The 18944-nt window shown below is 47.3% G+C and overlaps 2 protein-coding genes across 9 annotated transcripts in view; one reads left to right on the top strand and one right to left on the bottom strand.

Moving 5' to 3' along the window:
- The window catches only part of MTUS1 (microtubule associated scaffold protein 1), a 129308-nt gene extending 115581 nt beyond the window's left edge, over nt 1-13727 (top strand). For all 8 annotated transcript variants that reach the window (XM_031440245.2, XM_031440244.2, XM_031440241.2 and 5 more), the window contains 7 exons: nt 2901-3115; nt 4521-4626; nt 5641-5714; nt 5831-5926; nt 8297-8413; nt 10882-10979; nt 11491-13727. In XM_031440245.2, coding sequence (XP_031296105.1) covers nt 2901-3115; nt 4521-4626; nt 5641-5714; nt 5831-5926; nt 8297-8413; nt 10882-10979; nt 11491-11704 — 920 coding nt within the window. In that variant the 3' untranslated portion in view covers nt 11705-13727. The remainder of the gene's footprint in view (nt 1-2900; nt 3116-4520; nt 4627-5640; nt 5715-5830; nt 5927-8296; nt 8414-10881; nt 10980-11490) is intronic.
- A 623-nt stretch (nt 13728-14350) lies between these two features.
- Nucleotides 14351-18944, bottom strand: part of PDGFRL (platelet derived growth factor receptor like) — a 37814-nt gene continuing 33220 nt past the window's right edge. Inside the window, exons 4-6 of the mRNA XM_010995712.3 lie at nt 18540-18833; nt 16297-16436; nt 14351-14850 (exon numbers count right to left, since the gene is read on the bottom strand). Coding sequence (XP_010994014.1) covers nt 14662-14850; nt 16297-16436; nt 18540-18833 — 623 coding nt within the window. The 3' untranslated portion in view covers nt 14351-14661. The remainder of the gene's footprint in view (nt 14851-16296; nt 16437-18539; nt 18834-18944) is intronic.

The raw sequence follows: 18944 nt of genomic DNA, 5'->3' as shown, positions 1-18944 counted from the left end.
CCTAATTCTGAGAACTCTCCAACTTGAATTAGTAGATTGCTGAAGACAGCTTCTGCGGTTTACCAACATGTGCGCAAAAATTATAATCCATCAATTCGTCTACAGGCAGTGGTGGTCCTCTTGGTGCCCTTAATCACAGACATGCTTTTTAAAAGTCGCCCAAGGAATGATTAAAACAAGGACGGAAGGCCTGCTTTGTTCTGTGGATCCTGCAGTTGTGCAATCACTTCTTGAAAACAGTATCGCCTAACACTGTGCAAAAACTCCTCGCTTGCGCAGTCCAAATTCTGAAAGATTTATGTTTGGCTTTGGCTGTGTTGCATGTCTGATTAATTGACTGAAAGTGAGTGGAACTCTGGAGAACAAGCAAGGAAGAGACAAGACTGAGAACAGGAGTAAGAGCGAGTGCGGGTGGCATAGAAACCTCTCCTGAATTGTAATTAAGTACAAGGAGAAGTCCGGGACTGAGACCACAGGCTGATGCCCCGTCCCCCCCACCCCCAACCGAGTGTGTCCAGTCAACAGGGGTCCTGAGAACCCTTGACACGGTGTTGACATGTGTGTTCTTTCCAAAAGTGCTTCATGAGTCTTTATGCCAAATAAATGTTTCCCCAGGAGTGCAGGCCAATTAACTCAAAGGAGAGCCCTTTGTGTGAGGCATCGCTTCGGCCCAGCTGTTCCCCACAGCTGCACGCTGATGTCACCATCTGGGGCCGGCTGCACTGCCTGCGCACTGCTGTACTAACCGCGGGGACCCCCGCTCCTCCGACCCGCCCCACCCAGTTTTTCCTCTTTCCCTTCCTCCCCTCCTGTCCCTGCTTCACCTCACCCACAGTGGCCAACAGAACTAAACACTATTTAAGTTGCTGCTTTTTTTTTTTTTAAAGAGGAAACACCCTGTCCAGTGGCTAATGAGAGGATTTCCATATATCCTATTTGATTTTAAAGTTGGATGCACCACAGTTCCACATTCAAACTGACAGTTGTTGGATTACAAGCAGATGTGCTGGAAATTCAGCAGGTGTTGTGGACTGTTAACGTCCACTCAGAGCCTCTCCTGGTTTGTGGTTCAATTAGACATTTTATCTCTGATACGAGCATTCAGATAAGCTAGAATTTTTGTTTTTCACTTTGCTGAACTCTGAAAATTCCAAGGGAATGAAGTCGAAAGGCTGTGTGAAATCAAGATTTCTCTGACTAGGATAGCTATTTTGATGCCTTTATTGAATGCAAAACATTTTTCTATCGCATACTTTCAGATAGAGAGCTCTCACGTGGAATTCACACAAGGAGGCTTGTGGCCCCATCATTTTATTTGTGTTATTTTGGAAAGTCAGCGGAAGTGGACGTGTTTACTCCCTCTTTCCTCTTTTGATAAATAGTGATGTGAAGAGGGTCCTCTGTAGCATTCAGCATGGCCATCATCTTTTACTAAATATTTTTTAAAGAAAAAAAGTAACTTCCCAAATTTCATCCCAAAGGCCTGAGTTGTCAGCGATGTTGATGGTCTCTGTTCCCTGTCCTTCACCTGCCTGTGTGAGTCTTCTCTCCATGTGAATGGTCCAGTTCTCAAGGCTCATAGTCCAGTGTCCCACTGCTGCTCATGGTGGGATACAGTTTTCACCCTCAATATCATAGTAGTTCTTGCTTTTAATGTTAGTTCCTTTCCCCCTTCGATAAATATTTGTGTGTGTATTTGAATTTTAAGGGTTCCACTTTTAGCAAACACTGTGCTTGTCATTATTTCTGTGTGGCTTATTTTCCCTCTGAAGGAATACCCATGTGGGACAAGGGACTGGTTTTTCTACTGCCATGTGGCATAGTCCCAAGAAAATATGTCTTCATCTTTGCCTGAATTCACCCCAGGAACCAGCCAGTTTCCCATTACTTAGGTAAAATAATCATTGATCTAAACTTCTTTTCTCTGCCCTCAAAAATCTTTTTCCTTCCAAAACTCCAGAAATACAGATTTCTTACCAAAAGAGAGGTAAGGATTACTGTGCCCATTTCATACGAGTCCATGGGCACTCTGGGATGTTGAGAACATGCATCCTCCTCACAGATACAGTGGCACCTTTTACCCCATCTAACCCACATCAGGAAAGGAAGACTAGAAAAAGTCCAAAGTCAAGCTCCTGAGAAATGACAGGGCTCTTTCAGGATTTGTTACGGCATGTGTGGGTATGTATTTAGGTGCAAGTTCTGTAAGGTGTTGTTAGTAATTCTTTTTTGGTAGTGGTGGTGGTGAAGAGGTGGGATGCTCTCATTTCAAATTATGTTTATCAAATTACTTTGCCTTTTTAAAATATTAGCGTTCCAATATATTCTCACTATACTGTAGCTTTTCAAATGTGTTTTTCCTAAAGTTTTCTGTTTTGGTGATTTGTGTTAATTATATTCTAATATTTAGTTGTTATGACCTTATTTTTGAATAACAAGTTGACATTGGCTCCAGTTAAGTACAAGCTTCAAGTCCATTTACTTCCTCTCTGTGGTTCTCTACCTGTTCGGTTTGTATTGTAGCTGCCGCCCTACTGGCGGGCCCGCCTTAGAGATGCCTCCGCCAATCAGAGCCTCCTCTCCTTATGGCCCCTGCATTGATTGGTCACCATGCAAAAGGGTGCTCTTCACTTCGGTATCAGGCTCTGCTCAAGGACCTCTCTTACTGCTTGCTAGACAGTTGGGGGTTTTTTGCTGCTAGAGAGCATTTCCTCTCGTTCCCTGTTACCGTTCACTTCTGTACTATTGCATTTGAAAATGTGGTCCCAAGAGAACTGAGTACCCTGAGAGCCCTGTGTACATGCTTCCAGAGTTATCACAGCTGCGTGCTAATGTTATGAATTTACAACAGTTAGCAGGTTAAGTGTCCTCTTCCCTTTTTGTTTTTCATCTCTTTTCAGTCACTGCTTCAACCACCTGTGAGAAGTTAGAAAAAGCCAGGAATGAGCTGCAAATAGCTTATGAAGGATTTGTCCAGAAGCTAAACCAGCAGCACCAGACTGATCTAACAGAGCTGGAGAACCGGCTTAAAGACTTTTATACTGGGGAGTGCGAAAAGCTTCAGAACATCTACATCGAAGAAGCAGAGAAGTACAAAACCCAGCTGCAGGAGCAGGTTGGTGCTTTCGGGACCTGAGCGTGTTCTTGGCTGTGGCTGTTATTTTGAATTCTAACCGTTGCCCGATTGTCCGATGACAAGCTTCCTTGGATGACCTCTTTTTTGGATATCCCTTGATAGACTTTCTTATAATTTAAATACATGAATACTTTTTAAAGTACTTTTTTTTTTTAATGCTCAAAGCAATATACGTATGTTGAGCAAAAGATGGGAAGAAAAAAGAAAGATAAAATTTAAAACAACCCTTTAAAAAGATCTCTTTAATTGAAGGATTGTTGCTGTGCAATATTATATCAGTTACAGGTGTATAATATAGTGATTCACAATTGTTAAAGGTTATACTCCATTTATAGTTATTATAAAATATTGGCTATATTCCCCCTGCTGTAGAGTATCTCCTTAGAGCTTAGTTTATACCTAATATTTTGTACCTTTTAGTACCCCCCACCCCTACATAGCCCGTCCCCCTTCCCTCCCCTCACTGGGAGCCACTGGTTTGTTCTCTGTGAGTCTACTTTTTTTGTTATCTTCACTAGTTTGTTGTATTTTTTAGATTCCACATAAAAGTGATAACATACAGTATTTGTCGTCTTCTGCATGACTCATTTCACTCAGCGTAATGCCCTCCAAGTCCATCCATGTTGCTGCATATAGTAGCATTTCAACCACTTATGACTGAGCAGTATTCCATTGTGTGTGTGTATGTGTGTGTATCATACATATCAAATCTTTATCCATTCATCTGTCAGTGGACACTTTGCTTCCATAACTTGGCAATTGTAAATAATGCTGAAGTGAACATTGGGTGCATGTATCTTTTGAAATTAGTGTTTTTGCTTTTTTGGATATATTAAAAAAAAAAACAAACCACCCTTTATCCTACTACCTAGAAATAAGCCCTTTGCAAGCTTCCTGGTGGTGTGCTGCTAAAACAAATGGTTTGCAATTCTTTTTCTTTTTTAAAATGGCATTTGTTTAATAACTCATATTTTTCAATTAATAGTATATCTTAAATCTCTCTTTAATTTCCTTGCTCCCTTTTAAAATCAGCTCTTCATTTAGCAAATATTTACACAGTGCCTACTAGATGCCAGTGAGGACCGAGAATATAGGGGCCATCACAACTTGTCACTGTGGAACGTATCCTCATTCCGTACGAGGGATGTGGCCGCTTCCATCAGTGAACCCCGGAGAGCTCGTGTGTTTGTGTTCCTGAAGGGGACGAGGTGGAGCAGTGGCACTGGCAGCCCCCGGTCGGGTTGTTCTTCACACGTGCCCAATAGCCCTTAAACGTGAACTCGAGCTCATGCGTCAGATCTCCCAGTGGTGCTGCTTGTGAGTCACCTTATTAGGACTTCTGATTTTATTGGTAAACTTTTGTTGTTTGTTTTTTTTCTCATAGTTTGACAACTTAAACGCTGCCCATGAAACCTCTAAGTTGGAGATTGAAGCGAGCCACTCGGAGAAAATAGAATTGCTAAAGAAAGTCTATGAAACTTCCCTTTCAGGCAAGAATGGTTTTTTGGTATTGAAATAGAGTGAGATCTCATGGAACAGCGTGCTATGTTTTGAAGCGGAAATGATTCATAACATCTCGCTCTGGAGGAGTCCCTGTGGTGTTCAGCGTGGAGGGTCTGGGGTTCTTTTTGCATTGGTTCATTGCGAGCAGGTGCCCTTTCCCCCAAGGATGCAAGTAATTGTTATAAATGCCAGCCTTCTAGGAAATAGGATGAACTTTTAAGGAACTTACAGGCCTTCTTTTTTCGTAGTAGTCACGCCTGACTACTTCAGGGAGGTCCTGGGAAGTTGAGAGTGGCAGCTCACATCCTGACCCCGGGGAAGGAGCCCCCTGACACTCTCACACAGTGACACTGCTGTGACATGAGGACAGTACTTCATAAAAAAAAATATCTTTGTTGTTATTCTATCACGAGGGGCAGGGTTGAAGTAGAAGGAAGAGAGTAAGAAGCCGTTTTTCTCAGAACGTGACTGCCCACGTAGCTGGAGGTGCCCATGAACCCAGGGCGTCTGCAGAGACGCGGGCGGACGTGTGCTGAGACCCGCTCTGTGGCCTTTGTCAAGGGCCTTCTCATCAGAAAAACACTTGCCTTGTGAAGTCAGAGTGATAACGTGTCGAGGTGACTGGCCCAGGGTGGACATCTGGTAAACAGTGTTCCTCCTTCCTGCTAGAGGTGGGTTTAGTCTGAGACTTCTGTTTGGTTCGTGAAGAGCAGCTGGAAGGAATACAGGGGCTGTGGGCCAGGCGGCCAAGGCCAGTGTTCCAGGCCCCCCCCCCCCCCGGGAGGCATGCTCTGTGGGCCTCGGTGTTCTCACTCATAAAATGGGAGTATCTGCCCGACTGTCCTCATGGGGCTAATTTGAGAACACGTGGTTTGATGTATATAAAAGTGCCAAACACACACAAGCACCGTGATCACAGTGCTTCACCAGCCACCCTCATGTCTACACGCTTGAACGACTGCAGAATTCAGTGCCTCACAAAACTGATCACTTCTTTCCAGAAATCAAGAAAACCCATGAAATAGAAAAGAAATCACTTGAGGATTCGCTTTACGAGCAGCAGGAATCACTAGAGGTAGGTGAAACACAGGAACCCCCCTTCTCCCCGGCCCAGAATCGTCATTCTGAGGTTTGTGTGGTTCTGGTGGCTGCTTGTTCACTTATGTTCCACATTTCATGTTTGTGTTTTAGAAACAAATCAGTGATCTGAAGAGTGAAAATGATGCTTTAAATGAAAAGCTGAAATCAGAAGAACAAAAAAGAATATCAAGAGAGAAAGCAAATTTGGTAAGTGGCAGTTGCTTCTCCCTCCCTGCCGAATTCTCCTCCTGCTCAGCTGTCCTGTTAGTCAGTGAAGCGTTCAGCAGCGAGAGAAATTGTGGGTTTGCAGTCCTCTTCATATCTTGGAGTGTGGTTTTAACTGTACATAGTGGCTTCTTTGTTTACTGATGTCTTTTTTTTTAAAATCTTAAAAACTGATGTAACCGATGAATGAAGCCCGATATATTGCAAGTGATCTAAGCTAAAACCTACAGGAAGACAAGAAAACTATCAATAAGATCAGGGTTTTCTGTGAAGACTTTTTTAAAAAAAATTAACTTGCTATATGGAGATGTAATTTACCACAATATTCACCCTTTTAAAATGAACAATTGAGAGGTTCACAGGTTGTGCCTTGGTCACCAGGATCTAATTCCAGAATATTTTTATCACCCCAAAAGGAACCCTGCACCCATTAGCAGTCATTCCCCATTTCCTTACCAAGCTCCCCAGCCCAAGGGAACCGGTCTCCTTCCCGTTGCTGTGAATGTGCCTGTTCTGGACCTTTTGTTTAAATGGAATCGTGCTATATGGGGCCTTTTGTGTCTGGCTTCTTTCCTCAGCTTCTGTTCTTAAGGTTCATGCCTAGTGTAGCAGGTACAGGTACAACATTCCTTTTTATGGCCAAACAATATTTCATTGTATGGGTAACCCTCGCTCTTGAAAAGTACGAATTTCTCCTGTAAAAACTGTCCCCTGCAACTTGTATCCTTACTCCCTCCTGCACAGTCCCCAACCCCTTTTTAAAGGGATTTGTTTTACTGCTTCTGTCTTCTCATTCCATACATTTGTGCCTGGGCTGCAGAAGTCAGGCTTTTTTTTTTGCCGTTTAAGATCAAATACCTGGGTCTCTCGGTGAGCTCTCTTGCTGATACTGTCACTGGGGGACCCTCCAGACACTTGACTACAATTAGGTGAGATCCTAGTCAGTGAAATTTCAAAGCTATTTATTCCAAAAGAGTCTTAGAAGAAGTCAGTGATTGCAAAAGAAATCCGTAAGACTTTTCATGCAGGATGTAAACCTTCTTAGTGGTTCAGGGAAAGCTTTTACAGCACCTCCTGGTACTGTAGCCGCTCCTGAAAAACTGCAGAAGGAAGGTTGAGGAAGGCAGGAATATCCGATGCCTCACCCCGGCTAAGCCTGCCTGGGGGGAGAGGGGTGGGGGCAGAGGAAAGGAAAAGGTGCAAAAGGAAAAGGCTGTGTGTGCTCTGATTTTTTTAAATTGGTAAATTATGCTGTTTTAACAAAAACAATAGAGATAGGATTTGCTACTTTTAGGGTTAAAAAAAATCATATGTAAAAGGATAACAGAATATGACACTTCTGAAGATTCTGGAAGAACCCTGGAGGTGAGGATCTGGGGGTTGGTTAGAGCACCTTCCTGCTCCCTGAGGAGGTGGCCTGAGCTGTGGATCTCTGTCTCCTTCTGCGAGGTGAGGGGTTTGATTCACTGATTCCCCAATGGCTTCTTCCCTGACTCTCCCTAAGGGTGGTCCAGAGCGTTAACCACCACCCAGGAGGATGTTTTGATAATCTACACATCTTGTCTGAGAAACTCCCTCATTAAACATCATTTCAGTGGCTCTTGTGCTGTTACCCCTTATCATACATTTTTGGACTGTTCACTTGAATTTCCATAATTAAAGCCAGGAGGCAGGGAGGCCACCCTGGTGGTGGTCACTCGGAGGGTGCTCCCCCTTTACGCAGTATTTCTCTGGGGTAGGATCTTCATAGTGCATGTGCTCTATGCCATGTAGGTGTCCATTTTATTGTCACCAAATAAAATGATGGGGTGTTACTATGGCCCTAGAGGTCTGGCCAGGCCCACAGAGTCCCATCACAGAAAAAGCCCAGAAGACTCAGGACGTGACTGCTGCTTCTGCTGTTTCCCAGAGAGTCCTGTAAACGCACTGCCTTCTCCCTCCTGATCAGTTCCTGATGGTGGAGAGAGCAGGCTGTTGGTCCCTTTTCTCCCTCCAGGCACCAGCGAAGGACTTGGAATTGCCTAATCTCTAGCCAGGGTTCTGTTTTGTATTCTAAGCTATGGTGGCTTTTCTCTTTGAATAAAATCTTTGGTGCTTCTAATATTTTTCCATTATTAAGTTATGGATAAATGAGTGAAATATTTGGTTTCAAATATCTCAAAGTCTTTGGTCATAAGAATGAAATAAAAGACATCTTAACCTTTTCACCTCTTTGAAAACTGCCGTCAGAAGGTGGAAGTCTCTTGCTCCTTGTCTAATTTCTAAATCTAATCTGAGATTTCTTCGTAGTAAGCAATGAACTAGGTAATTGTGTTAAGTGATCAGAGTTATATCCTGCTGTGTCTTTTCCAGAAAAACCCTCAGATGATGTATCTGGAGCAAGAGTTAGAAAGCCTCAAGGCTGTGTTAGAGATCAAGAATGAGAAACTGCACCAACAGGATGTCAAGTTAATGAAAATGGAGAAGCTGGTATGTTCCCTCCAGGGCCGTCCCGCAGGGGCTGATACCTGTGACACGGGACCCGGCCTCTGAACTAGAAGCGTGGAGTTGTTGTAACTGGTATTTATAGGTGTTTAGAAACATATGAAAGGTAAAAGGTTACATTTTCTATTCTGTGTTGGCTTAAGGCTTATCTATTGTTGCCTTCTAGAACTTTTTCTTCCCAAAGAACATACAGCATTCTGTGTTGGGAGACCTTTGTTGTCATTTTTCCAATTTCCATGGTCTGTCAATATTCACTTGCATAAGAATTTTTAAATAATGTAAAACCAGCTCTTTAATATACCACCAACTCTAGGTGGGTTCCTTATGCTCAAAACAGTAAATTAATCAATCCCACTGGAGCAATTCACTCTTGCTGTCTAAATTCATCTTGCTTCTTGGGAATTAGACTGCAATAAGAGAATTGCGCCTTAATAAAATCAATCCAGCCGGACAGGCAGCCAGCGTTATGACTAAAGTTTAGTTTGCGGCCGCCGGGCAGAGGCCTGATGTTGGCGTGGGAGCGGCAAGCCCCGTGTGCCTGTGAGTCTCGGCCCAGCCCTGGGACACATCTGCCTGCTAATAGCCCGGGTCTAACCAAGCGGGCAGGGTTTGCCACGGCAGCCCCTGCCGTACTCTGTACACCGCTCTGGACTGTGCCAGCCGCTCCCACTGCTTGTCCCTTCGCCCCCTGATTCTGAGTGACTCAGGGTTGAGAAGTGCCTCATTCCAGCCCCAGCCAGCCCTGGATGACAGGGCCCTTGGAAGGCGCTCTTCATTAGTTGTGTCTGTCTGTCTGTCTGGGTTTTGGTGTTCAGTTGGGTTTTCTTCTAGATAGGAGACTGTTTACCTCTCTTAAGGGAGGGAAGAGCTAAGCCCCCTGGTGGATGTATATGCGCACTTTGAATTACCCGGAAGTTTTGGGTAATTCAAAGGAAAGGAACTCATGAACCATTAATGGGCCCAACCTAGCATCTATACCATTTCGGGCCAAAGGTCATCCTGTGATATCAGGTCTGATAATGGCCAACCTGGCCGTCAGTAATGCAACAGATAATCCTGTTAATAATTTGTTGCCCCCTATGCCATTCACGCATCAGAACTTTTCAAATCATCCTGTGCACTAAGAACAGACTCTGCTGTAAAATTACTCACACGTCTGAATTTTTGCTGGTCCGCAAGTATTTCTGTGCCTTGCCCTGCCCGAGAGGTGTCACGATATTAGTCAGCGCTGTATGGTGTGTATGCAGAAGAATGTGTTGACAGGATGGCAGGTCAAGCCACTGTTACCTTGTTTATCTGTAAGCTCCAGGCTGTTGTAGAAAGTAAGACGCGCAGAAAGCTTCTGTATCAAAACTTGCTCTGCTGATAACTAGCCCTGGTGAAGCCACGGAGCTAATTTCCTCTCCTGTAAAATTGGACGAGGTAACATGTTTAGGCCAATCACTGCCCAGTCTAATTCCGGATTTTCCCACCTCAAGTTTTATCGTGAATTCCATTAGTTCCTGGAAACTCCAAGGCACCCCCCCCCCTTTTCTTACACTCTGCTTACATTTTTTGGACACTTGTTTCACCTGATTGGCTTGTCCTAAGCATTTTCTGGATGGTAAGACTTTAAGGAACAGTGGGACCACAAATTAAGAGCCAGAGTGAAAGGAGCTTAGTCACCTGTGGCAACAGCAGGGCCTTGGAACGAATGCCGACAGCCGTGATGTCACCTCCCAACCAATAAGAAGATCTGACCTGTGGGAAGTGAGCTGGGACGTAATCATCCCTTCATCCAACCGATTTAATGTCTTCTGGGATTTTGTCCTTTAATCTCTCAACCAATCAGTCTGTTTCCCTTCCAAGTTTAGCCTGGGCGGGCCAGCAAATGTATCTTTAGTTCAGCTGAGGAGGGAGGCTTTCTGGACGGTCACATCTTTATTTTGACGCTCTATAGAGCTGCATAGATTGCTCTGTGTGGCCACTGGAGGTAAGTGCTGAACAGTAACCAGGAAACCATGTCCAAGGTCATGTTAAACATTGCCAAGAACTGTGAACTGTTAGCCTGTGAGTTTTTATCAAATGTGGGTATTTTGTTTGGCAAAAAATTCTGTAAGTAGCTATTGTGCTGACCCCCTGATATAACACTGGCTGCCTTGCTGCTGTGTTTTTTCACCTTGAAACTGAAAGGCACGGCACCCATTCTCAGAGGGAACCCTAAAACCATGTGACCTGGAATGAGTCAGGTACCCCCTGGCTGTGTCCATTTCCAAGTGGCCTGGCTCCAGGTGCTCTGTTGCCCTGCAGGAGATGCTTTTTGCAGTGCATCAGCGTAGAGACGGTCAACATACCATTAAACTTCCCTTCATTAAATCTCCCTGGCTCGTACCTGCAGCAGGAAGCTACCTTAGGAAATGAGGGCTTTATCTAATTCTTAACGTATAAATGTGGGCGCTCTCGTTTACGCCAAGGTGGACAACAACACGGCGCTGGTCGACAAACTGAAGCGATTCCAGCAGGAGAACGAAGAATTAAAAGCTCGGATGGACAAGCACATGGCAATTTCAAGGTAAAAATAAAACTTCTTCCCCGAGCTCCTCCTCACCTCGAACATCGGGGTGCGCCTTTCTCACCACACCCCTGGAAGTGCGCTTGAAGCTGGTGGTTAAAGAGGTTCTGGTTTCCGTCTGGAAAACCTGCTGCCCTCAGCAGCGTGGCCTGGACCAGAGGCTGAGTCCTAAGTGGGCAAGCCTGCCCGGCGGTTCCGGCTGATGGAGGCTGGGAGCGGTCTTGTGATGCTTTTCGGGAAACAGCCCCACACACAGGACAGTCGTAAGACCTGCAGGACATCTGCGGATGCCCCACGCAGCCTCCTGTGAAATTATCCCAAAGGGCAGCTGTTTCTTTGGCTCCAGGTTACACTTGACAGGGTCTCTGCCCAGAACCCACACCCCGAAGCTTCTTTCCTTCCAAAGGGGTCATTTTTTGGACTTTCAAATTTAAAATAGAATTTTTTGAACTTAAGAAAAAACAAACCCTCATATCCACGTGGCTTCTGGCTCTCCTCTCCTGTCTTCCAGGCAGCTTTCCACCGAGCAGGCGGTCCTGCAGGAGTCGCTGGAGAAGGAGTCCAAGGTCAACAAACGGCTGTCCATGGAGAATGAGGAGCTGCTCTGGAAACTGCACAACGGGGACCTGTGCAGCCCCAAGAGGTCGCCCACGTCCCCCGCCATCCCCTTCCAGTCGCCGAGGAACTCCGGCTCCTTCCCCAGCCCCAGCGTCTCACCCAGATGACGCCTGGAGACAGACTGACCCCTCGCCAGCGCGGAAGCTGAGCTCCCTTCGCCCACGCGCCCCGCCCGCCCACCCGCCCTGGAACTGGAACGTCATGGCCGGACCCGCTCCTTCTGAGACAGACCCGAACTCAGGAGCGAGGCTCCGGACTCGGTCCGGGAGACCCTGCCCGAAAAATGTCGCCGGAACGGATCTACGCAGACCGACGCTGATGCACAAAGCACTTACGGAACGAGATCTTGTTCGTTGCCTTTTTCACCTACGCGTAAAGGGGAAAACTCTCAGGGGCCTGTTAAAAGATTTATATAACCTTTGTAATGTTCCTCACCACAGACACCTTCTTGTGATGTGTATTTTGGTCTGACTGGGGATGTGTGAATGAAATGGGTGTAACCGAGTGTCACGTGTCTGATGCTGCCTCTTTTGCTGGGTATTGAGTCAGGAGCTGAGAACCTCTGGAGATGTGCTGGTCCAGTGAGAATCCGTGTCTGCATCTCTGCAAAAGCCATAGAGGGAAGAGCAGTAGTTGCTGGAATGAGGATTTTCTACCACCACCTCGGCTCGGCCCGTGGATGTGGGCGAGCTCTGACTTTACACCTCTGCGTCCTTTTGGAGTAACTTGTTGGCAGCCTCTCAGTGTCCAGCCATGTCAGTTGAAACTAGCTAGATTTTTTTTTTTAACTTACCATGTGAACCTAAAATACTACAGTCCATTTCTTCAGGCTATAAGCATATGTAGAATCCTAATTTTGCTGTTAAAAATCTGTATAAAGAAAGGGCAGTACCAACGGTATTCCTTCTGCCTTATTTTTACCTTGATCTGAGCTATCCTCAGTGATTTAAACTGTCTTCTCTCCCACTATTCCCATTTCCTGTCTTTTCCTTTCTCCCCCCTCCAGTGCCACAAAAGCCAGCCTTCTACCTCCTTCCAGCTTTTCTCGGGGACAAGGAACATGCTTTTCCGGAGCCAGCGCATCTTCAGGGTGCTGAGCCACGTTCCAAATAAACCAAGGCCTGGATCCAATAGTGCAAATTTTGGGAAACCCTAGAGAGATGGAAGAATGAGGAGTCGTCACTGGCTGGCAGAACTGAGAAAGACAGGGTTCAGTGCTTACTGAGGAGCAGGGTCACCTTGATAACAGAACAGCAAGTCTGGCGAGATAAGACTAAGTTACCGTGCACCTTGACACAGTCCTCCTGTCCTTGGGAAGGTGGTGGAGTGGTCAGCCGACGAGGGGAAATGTGGCTTATACAACTCTTCTCCAAGTTGCATTTCAGTTTCTTTCCAAAACTTCATTTATTCCCTCCCCCAGTTCTCATACTCCAGGGAGGTGGGGGGAGGGAGGAAGAACCATGGCTTTTTCTTCCTCTGCCTGCGTGTGTCAACCTTGTGCTCAGTATTTACTACTCGGCGTTGCTGACGTTCGACGGCTGTACAGACAACCCCTGTAGTAAGGACAGACTCAGGACACCAGAGGTGGATCTTCGAGCCATCACTTACATGTACACTACGTAGCAGACTGACAGTCCTGATGAATGTTTTTGTTCTACTAGTGATTGTGTCTGAAGTCCTTAACCTTCACCAGTTTATTATGTGTGTAACCTTCCATGTCTGTTTCTGATAAATGGGAACGTAGGTTCACTGCCACCCCCTGGAATCTCTCTCTCTCTGCTTACCCTTCCAGGTTGTTCTCCACGTCACTGGCCAGAGTTGGGTTTGCCATCCATCCCTTAAGCATGGTACTTTCCCTGCTGTCCTCCGTGCCACTGAGGTGTCTGGGGAAATCATTCTTACACAATTAATATAAAATGTCTTCAGAGAATGGGAGACAACAGGAGAGAAGATAGGAAACAAAACAGAATGTTAAGATTATTTTCAAACCAAATGTCTCACTTAGGTTGCAAAATGTGGGCACGTCATAAAAATACGGATGTGTAAACAACTGTAGTTGTGCTCAGTTTGTAGTGATGGAAAGTGTATTTTACTCTGATCAAATAAATAATGCTGGAATATTCAACATGAGATCTGCCTCCTCTGACGTACGTCACTCTCTGAAGTGTTACCCAGCATGGAGCCCTTCTCACAGCACAGGAACCAACGTCACGCCGCCTCTTAACCCACTGCCCAAGAATTCCCAAGGCAACCACAGCATTGGTCCTGGGCTGAAATTTGGCTCACGGAGCTAGATTCAGGTTTTCTTTTCTAAATTCGAAGCTACGTGTATCATTTCTGCTGTACAAGGTAAGAGAATTGGAATAGCTACAGTCTAAATACTTCTGAAGATCGTAAAGAAAAAAAAAACCTAAATGAGGCTGACTCTTCCTTGATTGGTGCATCTAATTTTACCTTGAAAGTTAACCTTTTAAAAACACATGCTCTGGTTCTTACTGAATGTCTGATCTAGAACTACTTTTGAGTACAGCGGTTTAAGAAAAAGTTGACATGTTTTTGATAGCTTCATACGATACAAAGTCCATATATTATTGGACTACATATAACTGCATTTTTAGATTCTCATGCACTGTGGCTGTTGTATCGAACAGAATATTAGGTATTGATGCAAATGTTGCTGCCAACAAGTCCTCCTGGATGTGCATCAAGCCAACTTTAAAAACGAGCCCTTGGCCCATTTTTTATTTTTTTACAAAACTTGCTCATTTAATAGAAATGATTATATGACATTGTTTACATATATGCCTTCTTAGTATAAAAACTAGAAGTGCATATACGTAGGTCAGCAATCAGAATACATGCTTTCTGTTAGAGGAGTTAACACTTCTGTTACTAGACCCGGTGACTTCCGTTTAGCTCAGATGTCTGGGTCTGACTCACAAGGCAGGACCTGGGGTTTGGCACTGGACATCGGCCTCAGGCAAAGCAGAAGTCAGAGGAACCCCGGAGCTAGTTGTGTGCACACGTGGGCTTTGCATCAGTCCGTTAGACTTCACTTCCCGAGTCAGGAAAACTCAACAGTGGTAGCTACTGTCGTCTGTCCTCGGGGGTTCTGAGCCGTGCAGATGTAATCGCCGGCGTCGATGGTCTCCAGGTCCTCGACAGTCAGGACACTCTGGGAGATCCTGGTGGTGTGTCCGCGTCCTCGGTGGATCAGCCGCCAAGTGTCTTGAATCGTCACGGGCCTTTCATCCTGTCGAACGACACCACACGGGCTGAAGTGCAGACCACAAGCCACTCTCAACAGCTCCCATTCACTGAACGCTGCTGAGTGTCCCTTTCAACGTGAAAAACACATGCTTCTAAAGGACTGCTTGGTATGCGCAGCTCGTGGGAGGCCTGCCACTGTCTCGTCCGTGGAGGCTGCATTTTTTTCCAAGCAGGGGCTTGAATTTCATTATGCTGTGTGGCTCTCTCGCGCTGCCATTTTCCTCAGTAAGTTTCTACTTAATATATACATTTTATTCTTTTGGAACTCCAAGAATGTGGGACTGGTATGAGACATAAAAAGATGGATAACATTTTCCACTGCTCTCCTGTTGACACTGCCCACCCCTATGCTCAATGGTTCTTATCCACAAAACTTAAAGTCAAGAAGAGGCGCCTAGCACTCACCGTAAATGAGTAAGACCTCCCAATTATTCAGACTTGGGAGAGGGAGACACACGATTAGTCCAGTGTGCCATGGACTCTGGCTGTACCGAGGACAGATAACATGATACGCTGGGTGACATAACCCCTATTTCTAGAAAGTAAGTCACTTTTGAGATGCTTTTTCCAACTTTGACTATTGGAACGTAGTGTTTTCTGGATTAGTTTAACATAATTGTAATATTTATAGTATTACTTAATAATACCCTTTCTGCTTCTCATAATTAACAATGTGGAAAAAAAAAAAGCCTCCACTAAAAATTATTAATGTCTTCTAAACGGGACACTTTGAAAACAAGTACCTAGTACCAGGAAAGTACCATCCTCCAGGGAGAGATTTTCCACCAATCCCAGCCCTTAAACCAGAAGTGTGTTGGCTACTGAGTACATCTTAGGAGGCCAAATCTCTTCTGGCAACAAACGGACTATTCCATGCCGGTAGCAAGCAGTTTATTTTCATGAGAAGGCACAGGGGCTAAATGTGGTGGAGTTGTTTTTCATGGAAAGTCTATTTTAAAATGATCTCTGGCCTCACAGCACCTTTTTGAAGGCCTGGGCTTATATGCCCACTTGGTGAGTATCGGCTCAGAGCTCCTAGCCCCAGGGTCCAGCTTGTGGGGAGAGAGAACACTGAAGGTTCCAGAAGGAGGCTGGATTGGCCTCCAAGCAACCCAGAATTAAGATTGGAGATTGAGGCTGCAGGTGAAGAAAGGAGCACCCCCCCTGCCCCGTCCCCTTCCCTAAGGGTTATGAAGAGGGTATGTCGACTGAATTGCGTAATGGAACCCAGTCACTTTTTTCCTGTCCTGTTAAAAAAAAAAAAGCTGTTTGTAGATACACTGAAGCATCTCATGAGAAAACAAGCCCGGGCCCTACCCTAGCCCCACACCTTTCTCACACTTGCTAAGTTACGGTCCATATCACCGCAGGGGCGGGGGGCGGGGGGTAAGAGCCCGGAACTGAAGCCACCGAGACCGGGCTCGCCTACCTTCTGCCCTGGGTAGATCCACCTGAACTCCACCTCGACGTCCGGCTCCCCAAGGACAGTGCAGAGGACGCTGACGTCATCCCCACCTTTCACTTTGTTGGCCGACGCCGAGATGGTTGTGGACGGGGGGCCCCTGGGAACTGGAAGTGAGCAGGAGACGGAACGAGGGTGAACGCGGTGAGCCCACGGCAGAGACAGGCCAGCAGGCGTGGTGTTCCCCGCTTTGGGCACACGCGGAACTCTCCTGCCGTTCTTGCAGCGTCCCGGCGAGCATCAGGCCCACCGCGTCCGCCACTCGGGGTCTCCTGAGACGCCTCCACCCCGCCTCGGCGGCCCAGAGCGGGGTGGCCACCCGGATCCCCCCAGTCCAGCCGTGACGCCTGTGACTGGGAGACAAGCCCAAAAGGTCTGCCCGGAGCTCACGTGAAGGGAAGGAACAGGTCGAGGGAGAAGGTACTTGGGGGGCAGAGCAAGAGAAAGGAAGGGAGGGCGGCCGAAGGGGTGAAGGTGAGCAGACAGGGACGTGACTGTGCGGCCTCAGAAGGAAGGGAAAGTCTGAATCCCCCGGCGGAGGGACGGTGGCGGGCGGGCCTGTGCTTCCCCGCATTTCGGAGCCCAGAGTCTTCACTGTGCTCAGTGGACTCAAGTCACTTTGATGGCAAAGCAACCTCGTGCCGGGAGCCGAGGCTGCAGCAGCGAAAGAGACAGGTGGTCTCTGAGCCCCGTGGCCTCTGTTCTTGGCGGGGAGGTCGCCCCTCAGCATGTCATCCTGTGGTTAATTTAAAACCTGAGTGCTGGTCAAGCCTGAAGGAGAAGCCCGGAGTGCTCAGGAAGCTCAGGATGGTCTGAGAAGCAGGAAGGGCTTCCCTAAGGATGTTTGCACTAAAACCTAAAGGCTCGGGGGAGGGGAGACGCTGCAGGGAGGGGGGGGTGGGGAGGCATGCGAGGCCTTTCAGGCCACACAGGAGATTCTGACTTTGGTTCTAAGAAAAACCACTGAATGGGCTTAACTGGAATTATAATCAGCTACAGTGTGGAAGATGGAGAGAGAAAAGATGGGGAAGAAGACACCACTTGGAAAGGTGTGCATATGGGTCCAAGGCAGAGAAGACAGCTGAACTCTTTCTGCAGCAGGAGGGAGAGAAACAGCAGGATTTGGGTGACTAGATGGAAGAAGTCAGAAGGGCTGGAGGAGCCGGGAGCTGCAGGGCCCTCCCTGGGACGAGGAAGGCCCAGGGGTCAGGGACAGGCCCATGGAGCATCTCAGTGCAGATGTGAGGTAGACAGTTGGACATGGGGAGCTGCCACTCCCAGATTGGGGACACGCCTCCCCCACACCCCAGGAATAATGAGTGACCAGACACACAGCGGAGCGTGCACATGGCGGAGCAGCCCAGGACGAGACTGAGGATGGAGAAAGGTGGCTGAGGGACTCCAACCTGGAAAACCTGGGAGAGGCAGAGAGGGGCCAGGGCTCATGGGAAGGCTCTGGGGAAGCAGGAAAAAATGGGGCAAGGGAAGAGGGGGTTTCATGTGGGCGAGGCAGAGTCTAGAAGGATGGGGACAGATATGAGTCTGCTGGATTTAGTGGCCTGGGAGGTCCTTTAGCCAAAGCTGCTTTGGTGGCGCTGGGGTGACAAAGCTGGGAGGCGTGTGAAAGGGAGGGGGTGTCTGGGTGGAGTGGACAAGGTGGCGGGCGATCCAGGCCAGGGGGCCCCAGGTGGATGGAGACATCACCCTGAAGATGAAGCAGCAAAGACGACAAGGACCCCGGGAGGGGGTGACAGGAGGGGAGATGAGACCACTGGTGAAGCCACAGACCTCAGGGGAGCAGAGGAAACAGGGTGAGAGACTGAGGGTCGGGCAGGGGGACCAACCCCACCTCTGACCTGCCACGGTGGGGAAGGAAGTGTGGCCTGAGGAGAGAGCAGATTTTGTTTAAAACATGATATTCTCATCTGAGAGGATGTTCTGAGAAGAGGCTGGGGGCACTGGACCATTGCTGGTTCATCACACAGAGGCGGTAACAGAGGGAACGTTGGAAGGATATGGAGGGCACTCAGGGGTGTTGGGTTGGGGTCATGGGCAAGGATGCAGAACATTCGAGAAATGGCAGTGCTGTAAACAAGCCTTTAAGAACAGCACTCTGTGCCTCCTAACTTCCACCCGTGATAGGCAGCAGTCCCTGATCCTGACCAGCGGGAAGCGACTGAAGTCTAGGCCCTAAGGGGGAGCAGGCTTACCTTCCGCGTAGAGCAGCTGGTACTTGACGGAGATCTGAGACTTGCCCCCAGCCTCCGCCTTGCAGTAGACCACCCCCTGGTGGTCGGAGTGAGGTTGCAAGTACACAAAGCCTCTCTTGACGTCGTAAACGATGTCCGTCCCATTGGCTGGGATCTCCTTGGCCGGGAACTCTCTGTGGAGCGTGACTCTGGCTGACAGGACGGTCACTCGACAAGGAACCACAGCCTGTCTGTCCGGGTTCAAGTAGACAACATCAAAGTAACTGGGAGAAGGTACAAAGATTTCTCCTTTCTCTGCAAGAGGAAAGACACAGGCTTACTTATTTACACGGGAGAAACATTCAGGGCCCAGAGACGAGAGGGTTGGTAAAATCCTCAGAGTCCTGAGTCTCATGAATTGAAAAG

The sequence above is a fragment of the Camelus dromedarius genome, chromosome 22, assembly GCF_036321535.1.
Source record: "Camelus dromedarius isolate mCamDro1 chromosome 22, mCamDro1.pat, whole genome shotgun sequence".
NCBI classification, from domain to species: domain Eukaryota; kingdom Metazoa; phylum Chordata; class Mammalia; order Artiodactyla; family Camelidae; genus Camelus; species Camelus dromedarius.
Note: the sequence above shows the minus strand (reverse complement) of the source record. Positions and strands in the feature narration are given on the sequence as shown.